Raw genomic sequence first — 16,855 nt, 5'->3', positions numbered from 1 at the left:
GCTTTGATTCGTCTTTTTAATGCTTGTGTGCATGTGGTTTGAATCACTGTAATGCTGCTATCCTTTGAAAACAAGATTTCAGATCTCAGCAGCGTTTACCTGGTTAAATAAAGGTTTAATGATAATAAATAAAGTAATACTGGGACAGCCCAATTTCTACATTGGGGAGGCAAGTGTCTGGTAGACACTTTTGCTTTGTCTTATTTTGTCTTATGAGGTGCCACTGTGTGTGACAGAAACTGCAGACACAACGAAAACAGCAGTTGCCACCAGAGAGCGAACAATGCTTGTGGGAATGCATTCTCTGTGATTTTGTGCCTTTGTGCACAGAAGAGTTGGTGAATTGGAGTGGTGGGGGGTTGCAGTGTGGATGTGTTTCATGTGCATGTGTAGGCTGACATTACTATTTACCTCTCAGGGGGTCTTAGCATACAGTTGTGTGGCACCTGTCGTCTGTTTGCTTTCTGCGGTTAGCCGAGCGGAGCTGGAGAGGCAGATAAATGGACGGATAGATGCTTCAGATTATTTGTGTGGAGCTGCCTGGGCCAGAGGCTCGACCAGACGTGTGTCCTGTGGTTTCTTTAGGGACGCTGCCTCTCACTTGTGTGGGTGTTTATGCTTGTGTCTGTGGTTGACTGTCTGTAAGTCCACCACCACACACACATGCACGCCTTTCTGTTATTTGTGTATGTGGAAGTTAGTCCCCGGGGGCCCCTTTAACTCAGTCAGCATTAGCTCTTTTACCTGAGGGAGCTGATGGTGGAGCGGCACGCGTGCTACCCTGCCCACCCAACACCAGAAGCTGCTAATGAGCTACTGTTGTACACTCTTATGAAATATAATTGCATTATGGTGTGTAAATAAAGCCGGGGCGTGTTGTCACAGCATATGCTCCCCGGCTGGCCAAACAGGAACAACAAGCCGGGGGAGGAGGAGGTGAGGGGGCACGAGCAGAAAGACGAGGAAGGCTCCAGGGAGCGGCTGAAGTGCGGTTTTTGGAGAGCAGGAGACCTGATTAGCTTTGCTGCGGAGGATGATGCTTATGTCGATGGTTGTCTTTCTGTTGTCTTACCAAATTTAGAGTCTCTGACATAAGCTCTCAGCTCTGATGAAACAAGACTTTAAACGATCTGTGGTGGACACTGAGGTGTTCAACCAGCACGATATCAGCAAGAAAGCATGAAGCACCAGGAATACAGTTAGCTGTTTTTCACATAGTGAAATGCTACTTGGCAACCTTCTGAGCTCCAGCATGCTTCAGGGAACAGGGTGAGACACAGGGCAACTAATTTAATAACATTCTCAGAACAAGAAGACCTTTTAATTAATGTCAGGCAACAGTACTGCAATCAACTTCTTGGCCTGGCTTTCATACTTGTTTGGATTGTGTGTCATCTTCCTCGTCACTGCCAGTGGTACTGTTCAATCTCTGGTTTGAATTTACTGTAAGCAGATAATAAAAGTTTCCAACTGATTTTAGATCATCACCGAATTAATCTAATAACTTTTGTGTTTTGGCTACCTGTCACAGTATTACTCTGGCTCACTCTATTGTCAACAGACTGTGAAATGAGTGAATTATAAAGAGACTTTGTAATGATAATAGGCTGGCGGCACCAGTAATGACAGGTGCCTCCCACAAGCACCTGTATGTAAACCTCTCTGCCTTCACGCAACACTGTGAATCCCTAAGATATCTAGAAAAAATGTTTATGTTCTTCTTTAGTCCTTCATTCCTTAAATTTTCCTTCTTTCATTGTCATGTATGCTTGGAAAAGAGTATGTGATAACACTTTATATTAAGGTACACATATTCACTGTTAACGAGTCGCTTATTAGCATGCACGTTAGCAGCATATTGGCTCTTTATTAGTCATTATAAAGCAGTTTCCCCTCAATAACCTCCTAATTACTCCTTATTGGTAGTGAGTAAGGAAGTTGTGCTACAATCTTAATAACCCTAACCCCCAATTAATAAGTGCTTATGATAACTAATAAAGAGCCAGTATGTGTACCTTAATATAAAGTGTGTAAAAAGCAAGTATGCATCAGTTTGTGAGGAGAGGAAAAGCTGTGCAGCATGATCCCAAAACAGTCATGATTCTTATGTTACTTCTGTCCTCTACAAACAAGGAAATCCACCTTTAAACAGTGAGATAATAGAAATCCTGTCTCAAGTGATTAAGAGATGTGTCCACACTTATCAGTGAGCTGCACTGACCAAAATGCTGCATTTTCTCCTCTTCTTTTCGCAGGCAATCCGCTTGTCATTGGAGCAGGCCCTACCGCCAGAGCCCGACGAGGATTCAGGAGAGCAAATCAGCAAACTGCGAATCCGCACACCGAGTGGCGAGTTTCTGGAAAGGCGCTTCCTGGGCAGCTGTAAGCTCCAGGTCCTCTTCAACTTTGTGGCCTCGAAGGGATACCCCTTTGAAGAGTTCAAGCTCCTCACCACCTTCCCTCGTAGAAATGTGAGTGTTAAATCTTACTGTAATTAACCCTTTCTGCTTATATATGTCCAGTGAAAGTCTTCAAAGACCAACACATCTAAGCTGTTAAAGTCACAAGCGCAGAGGGGAAGACTTTTGAATCGTCCAATCTCATTTTGAGCCGTCTTTTCATAACAGTTCTCTGCCCACACAAACAAGTGCTAAATTTGTCTTTGCTGCAGAAGAGTAGCAGCAGGTTATGAAGGGTACTCGGCCACAGCTCACATCTCTGCTGGAGAGATCCACAGCTGTAATTAGCTTTTCCGTTTGGGCCCGGGCTGAACCTCAGGCTGTCAGCACAGAGCAGAAAGGACAATAGTTAAGAAAGTCTGCTGTGGACGATTGATGATTTAGTGTTTTCTTGCTTTTCATCATTTTTGTTTTCCTTATCTGTGCTGTGGCAGCTCTGGTGTATCACTGCTTTTGTTTACTCATACCTTGATGGGGCAAGTTAAGCCAACTGTTTATCCATCCACCTGCGTGCATATATTATTCAGTGAATATTAATTAGTATCAGTCTGTCATGAATACAGTACACTGTGAGTGTGTTAGGATACAGTTGTCAGCACTAACAGTGGTATTCTCTATGGCTCTTCTGCTGACGCCCGGCAGCACTCAGTCAGCTACAACCAGTCATTAGAGGGCCTGGTCGCCGCGCTCTGTGGTAGTGAGCTAATGAGCACTGTTTTAACTACCAGTTTAATTAGCCATGCTGCTGGAAACAAAAATGGGATTTCCATTAATCAAGAGCGGGGTGCATGTGGAGGGGTGGGTGGTGGTTGTATAGAGGTGTGTGTGTGTGCGCGCGCATATGTGCATGTGTGTGTGTAGGCTTGCCCAGGCAGTGTGCCACCGTAGTCTGTAGAGACCGCTGGGGCACAAACACCTCAAACTAACACACACATTAACACGTAGCTCACACTCTTCATTTCGTCACAATCACACACTTCAACACATGCACAAATATTTTCAAGCAAACACATGCCCCGCTCACAACTTTGTCACTTAAAGGATTCACAGTTGTCTCTTTATAATCAAGAGTAAACATGTGTTTGAGACAGAGATAAAGATGTGTCTGCATCGCAGATGAAATTCAGGCAAAAACAGGATGGGAGGATTAGAGGGGTAGAGAAGCGAGAAGAGGATGGTGACTGCAGAACTGGTGGAAAAGAGAACAGAGAAGACAAAAGCCTAAACAAAGAAAAGATTTAATCAGAGAAACAGTCTGAAAGAGAGAAGGATAGACAAGACAAGTGGAGAAGATATTAAAAAGAAGAAGATGGGAGATAATTCCAGAAAACAGAAAGGCGAGAGATTTGGGGAAAGAGAGGAGGGAAGCGGCTCAGTGGTAGTGCCAGTATGAGGCTGTGAACACAGGCCCCTGTCTAATCCTGCAGCTCTGTGTTGTAATTAAATGAGAGGGAGCATAGAAAGCCTCCATCCCGTCCAGACGCTCTCACTGTTGCTCTGCCAGGATCAGAGGATAGAGGATAGACCACTATTGCATTTGTAATACTGCACAACTGTTGAAACCTTCTTTCCCTTTTCTAGTTTTCAGCAGCTTTGTGCAGTGTCACTCTTTCTTTTGCCGTTTCCCTCCTCGTCAGCCTCCTTTATTTCACTTCCATTCAATTTGGCTGCGACACAAATCAGTGGATCTACTCAATCCAACCTGAGAAAATGAAGTGTTGAACATTTTTGGCTAAAACCGCGCCATTATTGACCAGTAAAAGGGGGCTGCAGTGTGAATCAATCATTTATTCCCATTTGTGAATCAACCTTTGACAGTTTCAGCTAAAACATCAGTCAGCTCAGATGCCTTTGATTCCTGATTTTTCCACCTTCCTGGAGCTTCGCGGATAAGTGTCTATTAGTCTCCAATTTTTGGATGGAGTCTCTTCCTCAACATTTGGTATCAGTGGCTTATCTCTTCAGCACTACAGCAGGCCTTACACTGGCATCATTTGTACTAGGCTTAGCCGTGCTCAGGGAACTAACCCTGTCTCCGTTTCTATGACTGTCAGCGAGTTTGAGGAAGGAGGGGGAGACTTTTAGTGTTTCAGTTTTCAGCTTTTCATTCAAGAATTTCCTCCTTTCTCTTTGATACTTGTTGAGCGCAGACCACAGTTGAGAGGCCTGAGGTCTTCTTCCTCCAGCTCACGGTGGACATGTTTAGACTGCCGGTAGAACAATCGGCCGTCGGCTCTTCCTGCCCAGCTGCTCGTAGACACCCAAACACTGTCAAACCACCGTATTGCTTTCCTCACTGTGATACTGTACTCTATTTCACCTTCTCCTAATCCTTCTTCCAGCTCCGTCGGTGAATTGGGCCGAATAATTCTTAGACAAAACCGGAGATGCAGAGAAAATAAACAGTGGCACAGAAGAGGCCATGCGTTGTGCTGAAATAGATTTTACATCTGTTATGCTGCTGTGTTTTGTTTTTCTTGTGCTGCTATCTGAACGGTTCACAGGAAGAACTGCGGCGGTTTATTTTAAAAGAAGTTTCACTCAAAGTTGCTTCCTCGGGACTGTTCTTATAATCTCCACGTAGCTCAAACCCACCGCTTCACGGAGCCGAACGCACGTACGCGGTTACAGTTAGCGCTACTTAACTCTGACGTTTTTCAGCTACGCTCTTCAGAGCGTGACACTAGACGCTTGTTTTACATTCATCTGCTGAAGGGGAAAGTTTGTCTTAAATCTCAGTCCAACACGTAAATGGACAAGCTGATTGTACGACCTCGCACACACACACACACACGGTTCAGGATGCAACTTACGTGATGTGGGAACTGGAAACCTCTGATACACGTACTTTTTTTTATCACAGCATGAACAATATTTGCAAATTTATAGACTCTAGATTCTTCATGGAGGGTAAAGGAGTATATTTTAACCCGTTAATTTAACATTTTTGTCACAAATGATCATTGAAAGCAGCGTATTTTCACATGTCTTAAGTCATATCCTCGGGGAGTGTGCTTTACTCTCAGGACCTCAGCCCCCTCCTCACCTTCAGCCCTCTCCTTCTCCTCTTCCTCCCAGCTTTCCCTCCCTCCGTCTCCCTTTTCCCTCCTCTTTCCCTCTCCTCCTGCCTCTCTACCTCCCTGCTCACACAGTCCCGGTCTCTTGCAGTGATACTTTTGTTTTGCTCTCCAGCCTTTGTATCCTTCTCCGTGTGACTTCTCACTTCTTTCCCCCCAAATCGAATTCTTTTTTGCCTTAAAAAATTTTTTTTTTAAAATACCCATTTAAATGTAGTTTTTAAGCATAAACTAGCCTGTCTTTATTTTCTCTCACTTTGCTCGCTCTCTCCTTTTCTCCCCTTCCCTGTTTTTTTTTCTGTTTCCCCCCTCAGTCCTACCCCCCGTCCAGCCTGTGCGGCGCTTTTCTCCCTTTGAAGTGCCGTATTCTGGTCTGTTCTTTTCTGTTCACGCCCCAGCGCTACGTGCTGTCAACGCTCCTGGCAGCAGATAATGATCTCCCACTGCTTTTGTAATTGGCCAAATAAACACTTGACAACACTAGTTTAAAACAGACAAGTTATTTGGTTTTAATTAACATAGTAGGGCCTGTAATGGCTTCATTAAAAATGCGTTATTTCAGCTGCACGTTTGATTATGTTGGAAGCGGACATCTTGAGGGCCTGTGTTTATTTTCCCTTTCTTTTCTTTCATGGCTGAGCGTTGCTTAGTGTCGCCTCCTCTGTTATCAGTGTGTTTTATTCATTTGAATCAAGTCCTTTACATTGTGGTATTTATTTTAAACTTCACATTAAGTGCTAATTAGGTGGTTTTAACCGTTAAAATCTGCCGTTTGATAATGCCAAATACACGGGGGTTGATATTAGCTGATTATTTTATGTCACACAGTTTTTTCATAGCAAAATAAAGACAAAATATCAAAGATTGCCGAGAAGCACCATCTGTCTTTTTAATTGGTTCCAGTTTTAAAATTAGGCGTTTTAATGCTGAGCTTCCAGATCTTTAGATTTTGCTTCAGGCAGGCAGAGTTCAACTCAGAGTTTTTATTCTGTTAATTTGTGTGTTTTTAATTAACAGCCAGAAAAGCCCTTTTTCCCCCACAAAAGACGAAAACCTTTTGAAACTAATTTCATCTTTTAAAACAGTCAGACAGCTCCCTACCTCGGCTGATTGATTTGATCTATATTGGTCCATGAAAATTATATTGACTCAAGGTTAAAAACAAACTGCAAAGCAGAGAGCTAGGTTTTGTCTGTCTTATCTATGTATGTATGTATGTATGTATGTATGCATGGCTGTGTCGGCACAGAAGGAGAGAATATGGCTTAGGCAGAGCAGAGGAAAAACAACAGCTTTGTTTGTTGACAGATGCCTCCATGCTTATGGTCTGTTAATTGGATAACAATGTAAACAATCACCGATGGCGCCCGTCTCCTGTGTCAGTGTGGCATCTTGTTTCCCTACTTTCTTTTTCAGAGTCAGATGCTGCTCTCCCCCTGTCATCTCTCCCTGGTGCACCACGAGCACCAGCTCTCATCCTGCATTCACTACGAGCGCACACATCCACACACACGCTTGTATCTAGTCCGCAGACACACGTCTGCACACACACGCACACCTGCTCCACCTCAAAGCCTCATTTACTCCTACCTGACGCTGTGGTGTCATAACAGCCTGTCGGGTTCATTAGCATGGCAGCCATTTGCGACGCGCTGCTCCTGAGGTGGGAAAAGGAACGCAGCAGCCCTGTCGGTCCTTTTCTCCACCGTTGGGATGAAATATGTTTGCAGCAAACACACACACACGCTCATAAAGACACACACCATTTTAGCTCTCTTCGTGGCATCTCGCTCCCCGCTGTGCTATGAGGCAGCTGACTAGGTGAGGGCCAGGAGGTTGATGTGGCAGCCCCTCCCTGCCCGCACCGGGCTCCCCGGGACCCCGCTGACAAGTCAAGAGTCTAAATGACACGTTGAAATGAGGACAAGGAGATGAAAGACGTGGAGTCAAACACTGCCGATGTGCACATGGTGTGACATTTCCAAACACCCATGGGAGATGAAGAGGTTGTCTGATGCGGATATGTCCTCCTCGCCTTCCCCTCACTCACTGCTTCCTCTTCTTTTTCCTGTTGTCTTTTCAGAGTCCTTGAACACCCTCTAGTTTTACAGATTTTTTTAGTGAACAAAATGCGTCGATTGTTTTAATTATTTTGAGTGTTTACTCATATCAATGCATTCCATCTCAACAGTTTTTCAGGAGCTAACACAGGCTCAGCGTTTATTACCACGCAGTTCTCAGATTGTTCAAAGTAAAGACGAGTGCGGATTTCTGTAATTATTCTTTAGAAGTTAGGAAATAAAAAAAGTTAGAGGTCCTCCTTTGATTACAGAGATATTTTCATTTATTAGGATTTATACTTTTTAAAAGACTTGATTGTTCCGACACAAGGAGGACTGAAAGGACTCTTGCCTTATGTTCCACAGAAGGTGAAGTTGTGCTTCAGTTCATGGTTAGAGTTCACATTTCATTCATTATACAACAGCCTGTCTCGGCCCCGTCGCTCTGCTTGTTGTGAGGCCGACCTTTACCAGCGCTTGCTCGCCCTCCGACCTTCTACAGCAGGTACAGGGAGCTGGTTAATTATCCCACTGTGAGGTTAGAATAGGAGCCCTAATCAGAGGGGCTGACGCAGCAGTCATCAGATAAGCCCTGGACACATCTCGGTGTCACACCACCTCGCCCCTCCAGCCCAGGTGTTAGATTGGCCCGATGTAACACAACCCCTCCGGTGATTAGCTCACATAAGCTAAGAGGCTCGCGGTCGCGGTGGGTGTCAGAGAGAGAGTCAGATTGTCCTGTTTTAAAAAACATAGGTCAGGCCCCCTTCACGTCAGCTAACTCGATCAGCTCCGTTGTGGGTGGCACTGCATTATTCCTCAGCTTTTAGACAATGGCTGTTGTGCACAGATAAATGTTTCTCTCTCCTCCATCAGCTACGTTCCTGCTCGACCTTTTTCACTGAAATTAGTCGTTATTAGCCATCAAAAACACACGAAGTTCTCCTGTCAATCCCAGCTACACACACACACACACACACACACACACCAAAGAGCTTTCACAAAACACACACTCCCTCTCTCTCCTGTCCTGTAACCTTCATCAGTTTGTTCTGGATTGGAGCCTTTTTAAGAAAACAAACCTGATGGTCCTCTTAGGGAAACAAACCTCGAGCTGCTCAGATTACTGCCTAGATTTTTTTTCTAAAACATGTTAGAATAATACACACCTTACACACTCTTTCACAAACACACACACACACACATTCAGTGAACTACACTAAAGCTACACTGTTCTCCAGTCTGGATCGCAGGGCATGTACGGTGAGGCAATCACCCAGAGGTTTCAGCAGTGCAGAATGACTGAGGCCTCGTCCGCACTGATGTGGATTAATCTGAAAATGCCATTGAACAGATATTATGGTTAAACCGGAGATTTTAAAACATCGTTTCTGGTGTAGCGTTACGCCTCATCATTAAAGTTTTGTCTAGCAGTTTTGTTGCTAATACTGGTGTTTTCTCTCCACTTTGCTGAGCACTTTGGTTAAGCTCGCTTACGGTTTTGGGAAATGGCAGCCCAGTGTGGGTGGAAGGCCAAAACAGGAGTGCTGAAACAGTTTGTCAATTGATGGATTAGTCCATTGGCAGAAAATTGTATGCCAACAATTTTTTTTTTTTTTTCCCAAACACTTGCTCGTTCCAGATTTGCTGGTTTCGTCTCCTCAAGTGTGAGGATTTGCCACTTTTCTCCACTGTAAATGTATTATCTCTGGGCTGTGGGATGTGGATTGAAACAATCAGGTTCACTATTTTCGGACCTTTTTTTCAGTGAGCGATTAATCATTGAATAAATTGAATAAATACACGCCGGATTAATCAATAGTCATTAATTGCAGCCCTATCATTGAACCAGCTGGTCATTTGTCTGATATATTCCCCCTGTTTTCCCCAACCTCGTCTCTTCTCAGATCACCCAGTTGGATCCAGGGTCAACTCTGCTGGAGGCCAAGCTGTTCCCACAGGAGACGCTCTTCCTGGAGGCTAAAGAATAGGAACTGGCCCTCTGATAGCTGAGAGGACCGACTGACTGACAGACTGATGAACTGGCTGGACACACACTAGTCACCGAGCATGGGCCCCCACCAGCTGGGCCTACAGTACACACACACACACACACACACACACACACACACACACACACACACACACACACCATCCTCTCAGACGTACATGAACACACTGGCATGCACATCCAGTGACACACAAGTGCAAGTAAGCTTCTCTGCCCTCGGCCTGGTCGTGGCACATGAATGCCAAGTGTACACGTGTTGCACAGAGGAGCAAAGACAGTATCACAAGCACACAGCCAAACATTCACCTCCCCCAAACCCTCTCTCTCTCTCTCTCTCTCTCTCTCTCTCTCTCTCTCTCTCTCTCTCTCTCTCTCTCTCTCTCTCTCTCTCCCCCTCCCTCCCCCTCCCCATCTCTCTCCCCCATCTCTCTCCCCCCCTCCCTCTCCCTCTCTTCTTCTTCTCTCCCCCTCATGCACTTCACACCTTCACGTTCCCAACTGCTGTGTCATGGTTTTCTCTCACAACACAAACACAACACCGTACGAAAACAGCATTGAGAGACTGAGTGGACAAATCTTTGTCACAGGAAAATAAAAAGAAACAAAAAAAAACATGGACTCGTTCCCCTCGTTCCCACATTCAACACACCGAGGCTGCTTTTTTAAGACATGGTTTTTGTGTTTGAAATCAAAAAAATACTAAAAAATGGAAGAAAAAAAAAAAAAGAATGAACAGCAAGAAGAGATGGTGCCGGGCAGAGGCCCGGACCGTCTCCTCTCCACCTGTATTTACCCCCTGAACATCCCCAGACTCCACTCTCCACCCCATCCCCGCCCCTCCCACCGCCTGCACCCCTCCGTCCGCCATCTGCCGCGGGGATGAGACGTGACGGGACACTCGCAGCATCTGCAGTGCCCCTTCGGTCTGCGTGCCCCCTGGTTTTAACACCCACTGCTCCACAAGCCAACAGATTGCTCAGTTTTCAGTTCTTTTTTTTTTTCTTTTTTTTTTCTCTTGATCCTTTTTAAGTTTGATGCTGTATTAGTTTTAGTTTGATATACATTATATAAAATATATGAATATGAACATCAATCCGTCTCGCCCGGAAATCTGTTGAAACGCATCATCATGACACGCACACACACAGGTTTGATGTGATATGAATCTTTACTTCAGAGGAGACGGAAGATTTTACAACCTTGATTCCAAAAGAGTGGAGATGCTGTTTGAGACAAAAATAAAACACTCAATTAAAAACAGTACAAACACACCTCATCAGCTTCATTGATTTTTGTGAATATCTCCTTATTCTGAATTTGATGCAGCAACATTTCAAACAAGTTGGGACAGGAGGAACTGAAGAGTTGGAAAGATGTGGAATGCTCCAAAAACAGCTGTTTGGATCATTCCACAGGTAAACAGGTTCACTGGTAACAGGTGATAGTGTCATGATTGGGTATGAAAGGGGGATCCTGGAAAGGCTCAGTTATTCACAAGTGAGGCTGGAGAGAGGTTCACCACTTTGTGAACACATGATTGGATAAAGGAGATGAACACGTGAGCTCAGGAGCACTTTGTAAAACTGTTGTCGGTAAACAGTTCATTTGCAGATGATAGCATTCTGTTTTTATTTATGTCTCAAACAGCATTCCGACTTCATTGGAATCAGCTTTATGTCGACTTTAACGTCATTATCAGTTTCTGCGTCATGACATTCCTCTGGGGGATGTTAGGCGCTAAATGTGGGCGAATGGATTCCTTCGAAAATCTAGCAAAGCACAGCACAACAGATATGTCGGTTTTACATCGACATTGCAGCGTTAACAAATCCAACGTTTCTTGATTAGCTATGAAATCTGCCTCCACACACTTGGAGAGTTGTTTTAAAGCGGTGAGACACCAGAAACCAAAGTCTGCGTCAGAAGAAGTAAATCACAAAAGCACTTCTGTGTCTCGAGATCACAGTGTTCCTGCTGACGTTCAACCTCTTATTAATGTCTGAGCTGTGAGTGGCAACTTCACACATCACAGAACTCCCAGTTTGATCACAGCCAAGATAACCTGAACACGGTGCCGGCCTGGCCCAGATTTCCCAGTGTCAGTTTTTACAGATACCAAAGTTTAGATATGAGTCTTCACACCTCCGTTTTGAATCCCCCTCTTAACAAATGTTTTAATATTCTTGCTCACACACCACCTGGTAATAGCAGCCACACCGCAGCTAATTTCCTGTCTTCAGCGAGGAGAGATCACGCAGGCTTAGCCCTCCATCTGTAGCAGAGCTCCTCTGTCAGCTAAAGGCAAAGTTTGAGAACCCCAGTTTGTTTGTGAGCGTCACAAACAAACTGCTTCAGGAAAAACATGCTACTGAGGCGGGACGAGAGCTTGTGAGATGCACCAAATTTCAGAGAATAGATGAGGACAGTGGACAGAAACAGGACATGTGGGAGAGCGAGGGTACAGAGAGGATGTATGTACATTTTTAACTGAAGCCAGATACAGTTTTTGTCTTTTACACACAAACTGATTTCACCTTTTTTTTTAAGTGTTTGTTTGGGACATTTGTGATGTCTTGGAAACAGCAGTGATCAGTTCATTCAGTTAATGTGTTTTTTAGGCTTTGAAGTTTAGCTTTATGAAACTCGATGTGAATTATTTAAGTTTGTTTGATGAAGATGGCTGAATTTAAGAAATGTCTAGTATTAATAAGAATAATCTCAACACAGGTTAAGACTCCAGATCCTCACTTCCATTAGTGCAAAGAACACTTTACCTGACCACTAAACTGAGCTCTGCTTCTAGAGGAACCCTGTTTAGTCCCAGAGTAATTTAAATCCTCATGAGCTGGTTCAGACTCATCTAGATAAAACGTGGAGGAAATCAAGTCTGTTTAAGATGTTTTGAGTTAGTCTAGTTTCAAATGGGAGTTGTGTGAGCTTCAGCTTAATCCCTGTGGGTGAAATAGACAATTATCTCCTAAATCTCTCTGAGTGCTGCCATCAAACCCTGAGCTCCTTACTGTTGGAAAATAAGAGTCTAACAGTGTTTTTGTAAGGTCATTCTCAACCATAGTTGTCTCTGGTAATTCAAGTTATGCTTTAAGAAAAAACTGGGGCTCCTTGTATGATGCACATGGTGAGTATATCACACAAGCATCCCTGAGCGTGAGCGCTGTTTGTCAGTTTCTCTGTGACCGGCTGTTTCTCACGCGAGGAATGAGTCGATCTAATGTGCTCAGCCAGCCGCACTTCCCCAGGTTTGACCAGACAAGAGATGTTGCTCAAGGCACTGACAGGCGCTGAGAGTGAGGGAGAAGCACTGCAGGGAAAATTCTCTCACTTTAACCGTTATTGTGAAACAAGGTACGACGAGAATTTGTGACAGAAATACCCTCATTCTCAAATATTGGTATCAGAGGAATTGTAGTTTTCTACTAAAGGTGGAGAAAAACATTTGGCTATTTAAACCTAAAACTTTTTATTGTTTATTGCCGATATTTAGGTTTTCCATGAGCCTCGAAAAGACCTAAAAACTTGAAAACAAAGCCTTGAAATACTTCCATCAAGGAACACACCACAAGTAAGCAAAATGCTGATTTTTATCAACAATTAAAGGATCTTTGGTGTTGATTCAGTCCATGAAATCCATGTAATGTGGCAAATTTGCAGCATTTTTGGAGACCCCCCCTCCCTGGGAGCTGTAGACGTGGCCTTGACTCTGGCTGGCTGTGGGAATGATGGAGGGGATGCAGCAGCGTTCAGTGCAAAAGCAGCCAGAGGGCACAACAGGTAAGAGTTCAAATCTCCCTCAGTGATCTGACCACTGACTGACAGCAAGTCCTGCAAACAGTGAGTAACCCAGTAATTCATCCCTGATTTCAGGAGGAAATTACACTCATTTTCCTGCCAGAGCTTATGCTAAATGCTCCACATGACTAGCAGAGCAGTTTCACTTTAAAGGTGATGTTGAAAACTGGTTTTCATCACGGCCTCATCTGAGTCCTGAATTAGGCCAGAAAAGGCCTTGAAAGTCAGTGGGGAGTCCTTGAATTTGACCAGTGACAGCTGGAGTCCAGTTTAATTCAAGGGAAATGCTCTAAGAGTAAATGTCTTTGGGTGACTTGGATGTGGGGTACAGACAGACAGATCATTGAGTTGGCTGTAGAGCCATGTGTGTGTGTGCTCGTGTGTACGTATGCGTGTGTGTTTGCCGTCCAGACACGTGTAGCTCGGGGCAAGGGCGAGGTCAGAGCAGGGCAAGGAGCTCAGTGAGCGTGAAGCCGGGTGCATTTATGCAAGAGACAGGACAGGTGCATCTGCGCTCGTCTGTGCGTCCTCCTCCAGGGAACACTGCACATAGTGCAGCTCCTCTCGAGTGTGAGATTACAGTTTCTATCACGCAGCTTTTTGAATTTAATGCGCACAGGCATGTTCCTTTGTACCGCTGCAGCTGATGATGGTGATGGGCTCGGAAACGCCAGTGAGACATAATGATATTCCTCTTATACCTGACCAAACTTGTCATCGGTTGTTGTTTCACTGGGAAAAAGTCGTCAGGTTTTTAACTGTGTGAGGGGAAGAGGAATGACATATTAGATAAATGAATACTTTTTGGTATTCAAAGATTGTGAATGCAGAATTATTAACAAACATATTAAATATTTGTAATTTCCTTTCACACCATCGGGAAGTAGTAAAGCCCTATTTTAATTCTTTAAATTAACCTTTTTTGATACATTTGGTTTGTTAATGAGAGTAAAACTAATTTAATTTCCCCTTTTTTAAAGAAGCTGAAGCCCATGAAACATCCCTTAAAATCAGTATCAGTCACACCGGGATGGTAGGACGGGCGCTATTTTATTAACAAATTACTCTAAAAACAAAAAGGGGTGAACTTCTTTTCTTCTTTTAAAATCCTCTGAACATTCAGACATTGGTTCACATTGTTTTACTTCGGTTTGCAGTCAGTTGCATTTTCTTTTAAAAAGGAGAAGGCGCCCGTGTTTGGACTTATCTTATTTTGACATATCAGTCAAGCTTTGGCTGGATGTCTCAATCAGAGCATCCTCAGCAGCAGCAGCAGCAGCAGCCCGTCACTCTGACACAGGGGGGATGAGAAAGCGACTGTGTGGTAATGAGCTTACTCTGCCGGCTTCCCTGCCACAGATTCAGTGGTGGCAACATCAGGTTGCTGTCTTGATTCTCTGACGACAAAAGAGGAGAGCGGTCCATGATGTTTAACCAGCTCCGCCGGGGTCAAGAATGCAGCCCGCTGGCGAGGGGACAAAATTCCTGACACAAGTGATCTCTCCTCCCTCCTTTTGAAGTCGGACCCGCAGAGATCTCAGAGCATGGCGGCTCCCCGAATCACAGGATCTCCTCTCCCATCCCAGACTGGCCTAACCTGGAGGGTCACCCCGAGTTTACTTTCTCAGAGACGCCGGCCCTGCCCAAAGAAACAGAATCTATGCAGCTTAAACTGTTGGGTGGGCACAAAAGGGGGGTCATCTCTTCCCTCTCTGTCTCCCTCTGTTCACAGTAATGTTTGTTAATGACACAATAGACGTGGAAAGACTTTGGTTTTTATCTTTGGAAAAAAAAACAACACATTTTCCTAGCAGCCATGTAACCAATCTGATTTAAAAAAAACTTGGCTTTGAAATGGCTTTAAATTCTTAAAAGGCTTAAAACGTGAAGGATCCTTCTTCAGGGATTTAACATGTTATTTTAAGAGAGACCAAATTAAATTCCTTGTACTCCATGCTGCTGGTCAGCCTGTTTGGTGAGAAAATATACAGACCTAATTCAATCAAAGAAACAACAAAAAAAGAAAAGGAAAATGCGTTCAAAAAGTCCTCAAAAGCATCAGTGGACTCAGTTCTACCTTTGCTTAATTCCTCATTATGCTGGAAAAGTTTCATGTGTGCCGGTTTGAGCAGCTCGTGTCTCTGTGCGGTCTGACAGGGACTCTGAGGTCAGCACACTTTTACTGGGTTAATATCTTTTAATAAGAGACATGTGCAGCCTGTACTGAGGCTCTGCAGCAGACCTGTGGATTGTCCCCCTGCTGTCAGCCTCACTGCGCCCGTTAAAACAAAGCGCGAGAAAGAAATAAAATAAAAATAAATCAGGGATTCATTTGGTATTTTCATATACAAAATTATCTCGCAGTGAATTTATATTGTGCAACAAAATCATATGAAGACGCTGCCATTTATTATTTTTATTTATTGTGTGTGTGTGTGTGTGTGTGTGTGTGTGTGTGTGTGTGTGTGTGTGTGTGTGTGTGTGTGTGTGTGTGTGTGTTTGTTTGTGTGTGTTTAAGGTATATCTTGAATTCTATGTGAGCTCAGCATCTCTCCTGCTTTTCGTGCCCACAGAACAAATAATGTCATTTTTTTCAAATAATATAATTTTTTTCAAGTAAACATTTGACTTTAAATGTGGTTTATGTGGCCAAAAATAATAATCTGAGACTAGTTTTAGCTGCCGCCTTTGAGGGTGCTGCGGCCGCGCTGACAGAATCGAATAATTGTGTCTTTAAGTGATCGATGTTATATTAAAAACCGTGTGGGAATCGATCAGCACCGCTCCTGTGATGCTGAAGGAGATATTTCTCAGAAAGAAAATGTTATTGATGATATTCAGTCCATGAATACATTCCTTTATTCGGACTTAAAGTCATTTCAGAATTAAAAAACAGAAAAGCTCCTTTCTTTTAACGTGACGCCCGCTGCTGGCTGCACTGACGCTGGCTGTACCAGGGGGCGCTGTGGAGACACTCCGCGTCCGCGCTGTGGCCCCTGCTCTCATTAGTTACAGGGATGCTTGCATTTTGCCTCCGGCAGCTGTTTCAGCTGAAGAAAAATAAAGTTTCAGATTTAAAAAAAATAAAAAAAATAAAACTCATTTTAAAATATTTTACAAGGCAAATGCGAAATGTCATAAAACTAAATAATAGTTAATAGTATCATTCATTATTTATTATTTTCACAATTTTAAATTGTCATGTGAAAAAATACATTTTTTAAATATACTGCTATAGTTTAATATAAATGAATGTATAAATAAAGGCTTGTGAAAATGACAGTCGCACATCTGTGACCTGTTGGCTGAATATCAATGCGCTAACAAATACCGGAATTATTAATAATTGATTGAAATAAATAAATAAGTAAACGTGTTGTCCGCGCAGCCCTCAGCCTGTGTCGGCTCGCTGCTCAGCTCAGCTGTAGTCATGCTCCTCAC

General features: G+C 43.8%; 1 protein-coding gene across 1 annotated transcript in view; it reads left to right on the top strand.

Annotated features, from left to right (window-relative positions):
* faf1 (Fas (TNFRSF6) associated factor 1) overlaps nt 1–10,297 on the top strand; it is a 60,031-nt gene extending 49,734 nt beyond the window's left edge. The window contains exons 18-19 of the mRNA XM_070961602.1: nt 2,256–2,471; nt 9,504–10,297. Of these exons, the coding sequence (XP_070817703.1) occupies nt 2,256–2,471; nt 9,504–9,587 (300 nt within the window). The 3' untranslated portion in view covers nt 9,588–10,297. The remainder of the gene's footprint in view (nt 1–2,255; nt 2,472–9,503) is intronic.
* Nucleotides 10,298–16,855: the final 6,558 nt, after the last annotated feature.

This window comes from Chaetodon trifascialis, chromosome 4 (genome assembly GCF_039877785.1).
Source record: "Chaetodon trifascialis isolate fChaTrf1 chromosome 4, fChaTrf1.hap1, whole genome shotgun sequence".
Taxonomy (NCBI): Eukaryota; Metazoa; Chordata; class Actinopteri; order Chaetodontiformes; family Chaetodontidae; genus Chaetodon; species Chaetodon trifascialis.
This window is presented reverse-complemented; position numbering and strand designations above follow the sequence as displayed.